The sequence below is a fragment of the Populus trichocarpa genome, chromosome 4, assembly GCF_000002775.5.
Source record: "Populus trichocarpa isolate Nisqually-1 chromosome 4, P.trichocarpa_v4.1, whole genome shotgun sequence".
NCBI lineage: Eukaryota > Viridiplantae > Streptophyta > Magnoliopsida > Malpighiales > Salicaceae > Populus > Populus trichocarpa.
In genome coordinates this window covers 20,767,665-20,778,038 of record NC_037288.2, presented here as the reverse complement: position 1 = coordinate 20,778,038, position 10,374 = coordinate 20,767,665, and the positions used below count along the sequence as shown (strand labels likewise).

At 37.1% G+C, this 10,374-nt stretch overlaps 3 protein-coding genes across 3 annotated transcripts; all 3 read right to left on the bottom strand.

Moving 5' to 3' along the window:
* Window positions 1–166: 166 nt before the first annotated feature.
* Window positions 167–2,391, bottom strand: LOC18098048 (serine/threonine-protein kinase BLUS1). Its single transcript, XM_006384667.3, has one exon. It carries the CDS (start codon window positions 2,212–2,214, stop codon window positions 814–816), a length of 1,401 nt encoding a protein of 466 aa, XP_006384729.1. The 5' UTR covers window positions 2,215–2,391; the 3' UTR covers window positions 167–813.
* A 437-nt stretch (window positions 2,392–2,828) lies between these two features.
* Window positions 2,829–4,955, bottom strand: LOC18098047 (germin-like protein 9-3). The gene has a single exon (XM_024599692.2). The coding sequence runs from the start codon at window positions 3,616–3,618 to the stop codon at window positions 2,989–2,991; it is 630 nt and encodes a 209-aa protein (XP_024455460.1). The 5' UTR covers window positions 3,619–4,955; the 3' UTR covers window positions 2,829–2,988.
* Window positions 4,956–7,299: 2,344 nt separating this feature from the next.
* Window positions 7,300–10,350, bottom strand: LOC18098045 (NADH--cytochrome b5 reductase 1). Its single transcript, XM_006384664.3, has 9 exons — window positions 10,041–10,350; window positions 9,545–9,686; window positions 9,351–9,441; window positions 9,176–9,253; window positions 8,610–8,690; window positions 8,430–8,519; window positions 8,284–8,349; window positions 7,765–7,851; window positions 7,300–7,687 (listed from the first exon to the last, which is right to left on the bottom strand). The coding sequence occupies exons 1-9, from the start codon at window positions 10,147–10,149 to the stop codon at window positions 7,595–7,597; spliced, it is 837 nt and encodes a 278-aa protein (XP_006384726.1). The 5' UTR covers window positions 10,150–10,350; the 3' UTR covers window positions 7,300–7,594.
* Window positions 10,351–10,374: the final 24 nt, after the last annotated feature.

Sequence of the window (10,374 nt, the reverse complement as noted above, 5' to 3'; positions counted from 1 at the left end):
TCAGAAGCAGATATGGAATCTTGCAAGGTACCTCATCGAACAGCTCCTGCATTAAAATTTTTTATCAGATTTCATCATCTTCCATTTGAAATGGGGCACTCCAGAGCGCCATTGTACACGCATAACAACTTTATATTAGTAGATTGTTGATATCAAGAAAAAAAAACATCACTGTACAGAGGAATTTTCTTCGTCAGGCAGTAATTGTTAATTGAAACTCAACAATCTTCATTTCGTCATCGCTTTGACTGTTAAAAGAGTTCGATCCTAGCAAGATAATATTAGTTTGATCAAGTATAGCATCAGGATGCAAGTACGCAACACATAAAAGCACTGCATCAAACTTTAAAAGATATTGACATGAGAGGGTAATGTTGATCTTCTTCATCAATTATTAGAAATCAACAAAACAATCATGCTGTGCCTGAGAAAAAACTGAAAAGCAGATCAAAGTCCCAAGACCAATTTGTTCTTTACTGCTGCTATAACAGAACAAACAAAAAAAAAGAAAGAAATAAAAGCACAGACAGTTTTTACTGCAAATGATGTTCGAAAACTCCCTATCATTGCTACTGCCAATTATATGCACAAGAAATCAGAATCTTGACATACCAAATATCCGTCTTCTACACAGTCAGTACTCAATAACATTGAAAAAGAATTTGAACAGTTTAAGCAGCAGAGTCAATAGATGCATCAGAAGACGTAGCGTTGATATTCTCCACTTCCATCTTTAACTTGAAGTTCTTTTCCTTCTCAAGGATCAACACCTCCATCAGATTCTCATTTTTTTGCACCATCTGTGCCTCTCCATCAGACTCTCGTCGTAACAGAACAATCATACCTGCTACTCGCCTTCTCTGCTACTGTCTCTTGATTAAGGGTCTCAACAGCTCCTTCTATTCCACTCATGTTTGCACCAGCATGATCTCCCACTAAACCCTCCAAGTCACCTGACCCGCTTGACGACTCACTGAACCCAATGTTGGTGTCCGTATCGATGATGGTTTCACCTCCAAAATGAACCGTTTTCACAACATCATCTTTTGACTCAGCGTGAAATTCTGGCTCAAGCTCGAATTTGCTCTCATTAAATTTCCAGCCACTGATCCTTGTAGTCTTCACACTTGAACCCGCTGAGTCAGTGTCAGTACCAGAAGTAATCTGGCTTGATGTCCCATCACTTGAAGCGTTTGGTTCTTTGAATCTTTCTTCAACATTAGGCAACCCACGGAAAAACTCGTTGAACAAAAGGTCCAATCCTTCACAGTTCTTGAACAAAGAATACTGTAACAGCTGATCAGCAGAAGGTCTCCTTGAAGGGTCTTGATCAAGACAAGAAGCAACCATATCTTTGAACGCTTGAGAAAAGTGGTTGTTCTTGAAATCTTTCTTGCTCTTCTCATCGTAATCATAATCAGATAACCCAAACCTCTTCTTTATCTTCAACATCAAAGACTTCGAAGGAGGAAGGTAGGAGAAAGGAGGTCCGCCATGGGCCAATTCCAACGCAGTAACACCAAAAGACCATATATCAGACTTGAAACTATAACCTGTATTTGAGTCTTGTATAACCTCTGGCGCCATCCAATATGGAGTCCCTGCAACATCAGTTAACCTCATTTTTGATGAGGAAGACAATGAGGATGATTTCTCAATGCTGTTGGAGTCGTAAATCCAGACCGACATGCCAGAATCTTCAAGTTTTATGCTGCCATTATCTGTGTGATTTAATAGAATGTTTCCTGCCTTGATATCTGTGTGTAAATAGTCTAGGCGATGAAGATAAGACAACCCCTTTAGGGTCTCTTTGAGAACTATAGCAATGCATGGCTCTAGCAGGCCATCAGGGAAAAAAGAAGAGACTATGGATTGGAGAGAACCAGCAGCCATGTAAGGCATAACCAGCCAAAGATGGTGATCCACGGTAAAAGAACAAAGGGAGCCAAGAAAGTTAGGGTGTGAATGAAGTGACATGGCCTTGGATTCACGTCTGAGACCATCAAGATCGGCTGCAGAATATTGTTCAAGATCAATAATCTTGATTGAAACCAAACCTGAGTACCGGATGTCGTTGTTGACACATGTTGCTTTGTGAACTGTGGCACGAGCACCACCACCAATCTGTTCCAAGATTCTATATGCATCTGCGCCCGTTGGGTATTGAATTTGAACTTTTCCATCAGCCCTGGATGATGAAGATGAAGCTGACATGGTTTTGATCTTGATCTTGAATGAGATGGATTTTGTTGGTTTCTTGAACTGGGCAAGGAGCTTTTCTTGATAATGAGGAAGGTTAATTTGTTTTGGAAAAACTAGGTGTTTTGCAGTTGGTTTTCTTGTGAAGTCTCAGGGGGAGAGAGCAGTGATTTATCTTCGAGAAGTAAGAGTCAGAAGATGCATGGCATGGGAAGTACATGACTGCCTTTTATATAGAAGGGAGGGATTTAATAACAGAGAGAAGCAGGCCTGTGCAGTTTGAGGGGTTCCATACGCTGGAGCCTGTGCTTCCTGGGCTTCTTGTACCCCAGTCCTCATGGCCTTTTTCTTTCGGAATAACAATGAAGCTAGAGGAGGAGGAGAGAAATATGGGTTGATTAAGTTGGAAAAATTGTTCAGAGCTAAGTATCACAGCTTCGGTTTAGCTATTATATACTGCTCGCAAAGCATGCGTGAAAGTTTGCTCTTTTGAAAATTCAGTCTGCTTCTCAATTCTCAGCTTGCACTAATATATCCTTCACTTCTCGCATGGAAAATTTAAGAAAACACAAGTTCTTTTTTGTTTTCTTGATTAATTTTTATTGCTATGAAACAAGAGTTTGTGACAAACAATGTAATTAAGCAGTGGACAAATGAGCAATATGCACCGGCCTCGAGCACTGTTGGAGCGATTATTCAATACAAATCATCAAACGATGGGAAAAAAAAAATAGAAGTACAATAAAATATAAGAGGAATACAGGGAAAGAATGGTGATGAATCCCATCCTCAAGGCTTTGGTGCAAGACCAGCCTTCAGAGCTTGAATGGTGGCAACATCAGTCTTGAAGGCCTTAGCCAAGATGTTATCGTCAATGCTGGTGGTGAAAAGGGTAGTAGGAAGTGATACAGTCCCTGCACTAGCACTTCCGAAAGCAGAAATTGCCAAAGCTGGATTTTGAGCATCGGCATTGTATTGGAAGTGGACGAGCCCCTTGGGAAATATGAACATATCACCAGCTTGTAGAGTCTGGGTGAAGAGCTTGTTGGTTGTGTCGACGAATCCTACTTGAAGAGAACCATCAACAAGGAAAAGAAGCTCCGCAGACCGAGGATGAGTGTGAGGTGGATTAGTAGTGCCAGCCGGGAATTGAAGCACCGCATATGAAACGCTTTGCCCAATAAGAGCTGGAAATTCGGCTGCACTTACCTTTGAGACCTTGAAAGCTGAAGGTGGTTGTGCGCCAACAAGGGCACGCATCCCAGTGAAAGTGAAGAATGCTCCATCAACCGTGGTTGCATTTAGTGGGACTATAAAATCAGAAATAATATCCGGGTCTCCAGCAATTGCCATTTTGGCGACGACAAATAAAGCTACTAGCAGTGACAAGAATTTGAAGGTGGAAGAAGCTGATGCCATGATGAAGAACTTGATGTGAAGATCAAGGTAGAGCTACTATAGTCTATTATGGCATTTGTGATGATGTGCTTGGTTTTGAAAGATTTATATAGAGGAGAAACTAACAAAAAGGCAAGCATGTACAGCAGGCTAGCTCTTCGATAATAACAATTGATGAACAATACAATGTTATCAGCACCAATGTTTGTATTGTTTATTCTTTATATATATATATAAACACAAAGTATGATAATATAAAAAAAGAGTACAGATGCCGGCGGATGTTGTTACTGCGGGTGCAGGGAATGAATATGAAATTTTCTTTTCTATCATACTTTGATGCTCCTGCAAATTACAACCAGCTGGTAACAATCATCTGAAACTCAACTTTCATAAACATGTTTTCAACTGAAAAATCCATGATTGAACAATCAAATATCAAATCAATGTTCAAAATTTAGTTCTCAAATCCAGATTATTAAGCCTTCAAGAGGAGGTTGGTTTAGATACTAATATATATTCAATCTAACCTATTAAAACGATCATGTATCTATATCAGATTAGCCTCATTCGTAGAGGTACAAGAAATCTGTAGATATGTATAGTTTGTGCGTATAGTTGTGAAGGATGTGTTAAGTTGTAAACACTATTTTTTGTTAGATGTGCAATCATTTCAAAATATTAATCAGTTCTTTATGAGTTGATAAATAAACACAACAGCAAGCCCTATCTCCATTACTCAAAATCAAACTCGAAAAAGACTGTGAGGCAGCCACATTGAGCTTGATTTTAACACAAGTTATCTCTCTAACTTGTTTATATCCCCTGGTGTTTTCCAGTTTCCACATGACCTTAATATCCAGATTTTAAGGTATCAAATTCCTCCCCTGCCATCCGCCAGAACAAAAGAAATGCCTGTTTTCTGTGTTCTCCTCGTTCCTTTGTTCTCAACAGCACTTCAAAGCAGCTTAGGTCAAAAAAAGCCAAGGACCATGCTACAGATCCTGAATTTCATGGCATAACTTAAGATGCCATTAAACAGCATGTCGAATAGGCCTTGGCATATAGCCGAACCCCAGCAGCTCTTCTACTGGGCTTCACACATCCAACAGTTCATGTCTTCTAACGAGTCATTTCATTTGTCCAGAGAGAATTTTAGAAAAGCTAAAGCATGTTTGTTTAAATATCAATGCGAGTTTCAAATGAAATTTTTGCAGAAAATGATCAGCTTCAACCTATATGAAGAATGTCAACTAGCCAGTCTCACATGAAACCCTATAGAGCTGAAATTAGTTAGTGTATATACTCTTCTAGAGATCAATTAAACTGTATACCGGTAAAATTTGATGTGTTATTTTTATTTTATTTTTATATGGAATAATAAAATAAAATTGAAATAAAAGATATAAAAATAAATAAATTTTCGTATGTTTCTTGACCAATAAAAAGTTGATATATGAAATGAAATATTTAAGATATCTTGTCATAAATACAAGATTTTATTAATAAAAATCAACCAATAAAATAATACCATGTGACTTTAAAAAAAGACTCGAGGGCCCCTACAAACTTCTATAAATTGCGGGTTTCACCCTAGACAAAAAGAGAAGAATTCTTGGAGATACAAAACAATTTTAAAGACAAGCACTTCAAGCAATGAAGCTCTCTCGAAAGCTCTCAAGCTCTTTTTATCTACACTTGAAATCTACAAAAAATGAAAATTTGTTGGATCAAGCATAAACATCCTATAAGAATTCTTTAACAACACTTTGAAAACAAATCAAAGGTAACTTTTTAAATATCAAATTATCAAATCTCACTTCGCAATACACGTCCAAATTTGTATTCTTGCAAATCACAAATCTTGGCTTGATGTCATAAATAAATTAAGTCATTATATATCAAATCTAAAAGAAGAATCAGAGGATTGTCTTATTCTCTTGTAAGAATATTTTAAATAAAGATTATACTTGGTCATATATTTAATAAAATCAAATATTTGTACATGTGTGCTTGTTTAATTTCAGATGCTCAAAATTATGTCAACAAATTTCTAGCAACTCAACTAGGGACATCTCTATCTCTCGTCTATTCTCTTCAAAAAAAAAAGATCTCAACAACCTCTCAATAGCAACTAGGAAGAATATGATCATCGTTGTTGCTTCCAGAAGTAACAAGGCTACTGATTCAAGTCGTACAGTAGCGAAAAGTCAAACTATCCAATTTGAGTCTTCGTATCTCAATCCTTGTGTAATGACCTTGATTCTAACAACAAGCCCTTCTTGAACATGAATCAGATTAAACAAGCTTGCTCTTCATATTTTATTACCCTTTTGAAATCCACCTTAGTTTATGTATCTCAAAGAAGTCTATTGAAAGCCTCTTTGAACTTCTTAATTCTAAGCCTTGTCACTAGACCAAACCATTAAAGATTCTTTAACCCTAAAATCCCTCATCGAGTTATATGTTCAAACTAAGTTGATTCTCGAGTTGATGTCAACATCAAATGCAAACAAGGCACGTGAGCCCACTCTAAAGCTGAAATTACAAGTAGCTCCACCTCAAAAGTCAAGTGGGGGCGCATAGACTTTTCTTTAGCATTCAAGGCAACTACTTTGACAATTCACTCATAGAGACTTTTTAAATTCAATCACCAAGTAAGGCTTCAGGCTTTGACACTATGTCAATGATGATGACCAGGACTACATCTTTGGAGGATCAATTGGTTTATTCAACAAAACTCATTAAGGGGCTTTCGACTTCACCCAAGGTAAAGGACCACGAGATAGTAAAGTTGATGAACAAACTTGAGAGCATGAATTACAGAGGTCAAACTTTGGCTAACAAAGTTGTGCAGGTAGATCAATTAGATGTTGTTGAAGATTCTATAATCGGAGCTACAAGGAATATCCACAATATTACTGATGGCATTTTCCCCACAAATCAATTGAAAAAACTTATAAAATAAACCATCATCAACTAAGTAAAAAGTTCAATTCAACTTTCATATTCTTATATGAAGCCATACACCTAGGGATTGACCTGCTAAGGATGCCTCCACCAAAGTTTCAACAATTCAATGGCAAAGGAAATCCATGTCAACATGTGGCTCACTTTATGGAGACTTGCAATAACGCCAGAACTAATTATGACCTCATGGTAAAATAATTTGTCCGTTCTTTGAAAGGTAATGCCTTTAATTGGAACACTAACTTGGAGTATGGCTCAATTAATATTGGAATGCAAGTTTCTTAACCTCTTCTATAGCACTTGTCGTGTGGTCAACATGATTGAATTCACTAATGCACATCAATAAAGGGAGGAGCTTGTCATCGACTACATTCATCGGTGGAGAAACCGTGGCCTCAACTGCAAGGATTGACTCACCGAAACTTCTACGCTAGATATATGTATTCAAGGATGCATTGGGGACTACTCTACATTTTACAAGGTATCAAACTAAAGTCTTTTGAAGAATTGACTACTCAAGCACATGACATAGAACTTAGCATTGCTATAGTCAAAAACTCATCATTACATATTCAAGAGTCCTTGAGAAATAAGCATGAAAGTCATAGATTCAAAAAGGGTGATCTAAAGATAGAGGGAAAGCAATCTTTAGTAATTAACTATGTTGTTGTAAAGGTAATTAACTAGAGTTAAAATGAATGATTGTGCAACATCGAGTACTTTTTAAAAGAGTGAACGAAAGAAGTCATCCTTGAAAGAGCGACAAGCAAAAAACTATTCATTCCCCGACTCAAACATATCTAGAATGCTAGATGATTTGCTCAAAGCAAATCTCATTGAGCTACAGGAGTTAGAATGTCCCGAAAAAGCAAACCAAGTGGAAAATCCAAATTATTGCAAATATCATCTCTTGATCAATCATCTCGTAGAGAAGTGTTTTGTGTTGAAAGACAAGATCATGAGGCTAGATGAGAATGGGGATATCATTTTAGACAATGGGAAAAGTGAAAGAAGCCTCATTACAGGCTCAAAATTGGAACTGCATTTGGGCAGCATATCCAAGATCATTTAGGTTAGATGCCATGGCCTTGTTCATTGGTGGAGGTCCACACCTCAATATCTGCAAAAGGACGGTTTAGTTGTCAGTGTCAATGGAGCGGTGGGCAGGGGGTGGAGGTTGCACATTCAAACATTTACCTGAACATCTGCAGCTGGTGGGGGGCAGTGTGACTGAATCATTTCCTTGGATATGAATCCAATGCCACCCTCCCATCCTTCTGGTGGCTGAACATAAAATTTTGAAATTAACATAAACAAGCATTTGCAGATCATGAAACCAACAAATCATGCATTTTGGTGAGATTTAGGGAATTCTCACACTGAAAACGAATGCATTAACCATTTATGGAACATCTGGAAAACTGCATTAGTAACCTGGTTTCCTTTTTTACTATCCATATAAAATGCAAATAGAAGCTAAATTTCCCTTTTCAGTATTAGTTTTGTTTTATTAGCAGTCTTCTTGAGATATGCATCTTCCTTTCAACGTATGGATAACAAGTTTCATTCTTCAACTCAGTGAAGATAACAGAAAAGCAAGCTTTTCAATAAATAAATTGGAATCAAAGAAGTATGCAACTTAAAGGGGTAGAAATTAAAAGAGAGAGAGAGATTGAAAAGACAAAATTAAGAGATGGAAAGAAATAAAAATAATACCTGATTCAAAACATAGTAGACCTTAAATCGGTTAGGAAAAGTGGTTGCAAGATTATCAATCTCTTCCTGCAAACATGCAAACAGAGTGGAGTTATGCTTTTTTAATACATCAACCAAAGAAGGGAGAGAGGGAAAGGGAGATTTACCTTCAAAAGAATGTCCTCATATGTGACATTGGCATAAATAAGATGTATGTTGGTTTTGTCATTTGGGTTTTCTAATATGGCTCTAGTAACCTAAGAAACCAAAGAAGAAAGAAAAGTAGTCAGTAAATCAGATTAATAATTTGTTCTGTCGCAAAATACGAGATTGTTTTTAATATGTACTTGGAACATGGGAGTGATTCCAGTGCCTCCAGCAATCATTCCAAAAGCTCTGACTTGGTTAGGTTGATACTTGAAGCGCCCCTAGAAAAATTATTTTAGTACATCAATGAAAAGCACTTGTGATAAAGTTTCTGAAAAGAAGTAAAATGTGATATGATTCTGATAAGTGACAAGGTTTATAGGGTTAATTGGTTGAGAAGAAACCCATCCATTCAAGCAAAGCAATGGGAGGAACCATGTATTTATGGTACAAAAAGTTGTGCCTCGAAATGGAAAATCAAATTTCCATGGTAAAATCAAACTATAGTTTCTGACAAGCAAGTTCTGAGTACTGCAAGGTTTATAGCTAATTGGTTGTGAAGAAACCCAACCAATTAACCAAAGCAAAGAGCAATGGTAAGAACGGGAACCATATATATGTTGCTGCTCAAAATGGAAAATCAAATTTTCTACAGAAAAAAACTCAAACTCGCCTAACAAATCCCAGATTGATTTAAAAAACTAACTAGGAAATGTCAGAAATTTTAAGGCAAAGAAATGCAACTGAGGAAATGAAATAGCTTTACCTTAGGCCCCTTAACAGCCAAGTAATCACCTTCACGCATTTCACGGAAGTGGTGGGACATTCTACCTTGTGGATACATCTATTTACATGAAAAAACAAAAACAGGATGACAAACCAAAATAGGATTGTGCTATATCATAACGAAATGCAAACAGTACAGTATAGAATCAATCCACCTTTATAACTAGTTCAAAGCACCCAAGATCAGAATCCAAAGTTGTTGGAGTATACGGCTTGATAACTTCTTCACCAGCACTATCCTTTCCTCTGTTAATCAAAAGGTTTGATTAAGTCATTCGTGGAATCAGCTCATATAAAGCAAAAAAAGGGATTTCACCCATCACAAAAAAAGGCAAACCATAAACCAAACCTGCAACTCATATGTTGTCCAATTGGCAGTCCCAATACTGAATTCGGCTTGGGAAGAGCAAATTTAAACTTAGCCACATTATGACTGAGTTCGGTTCTCTTAACAAGTTTAAATTCCTTAAAATTTTCAGGGTCCAAGCAGCCTATCAAAAACATGTCAAGCCATCAATCAATCTGCACAAATCCTGATTTATATCCTCGAAGCTATAAGCTTTGGCTCCATAACCATGAAAACCAATTCTCCATTTGCCAATCAAAAGAAGCTCAGATTGGTAATAATTCTAATCAAGCTCCAATTCCAACAAATGAATCCTCTCATTTTGCATCAAAATTAATCAAACAGCTAATAAATTCGAAAACTTGGGCATTATTAACAAATAATAATTAAACCCCACAAAAGGAAAAGGAAAAGAAAAAGAATAAAGAAGCTTCAAACTTCATAAACAATAAGCAAAAATTACAAATACCCAGATACCAAAATACAAAAAAAAATATACCTTTAGGTTTCTTGGTGATGTAGAAATAAAAAGCAGTGCTAGCACCAATGGCAACAAGAGCCACAGCTATGCCTATCATTTCAGCCCTATGCGACTGTAAATTTTCCATTTTGGGTACGAATGAGGGGAGGGTTTTTGCTTCCAAGGGGAAAGCTTTTGCCTTTCTCTTTCCCTCTTAGGAAAAAAATGGCCGGTGGTTAGATTTAGGAACCGGGACTGGTTCACGGAGGCTGTGTTTGGTATTTATATGGGTGCATGAGATTTTTAGGAGTCCTTGCTGCAGATGATCATAGTTCCTCGGCGTTGAATTTGAGATGTAGCCCTATAGATTCAC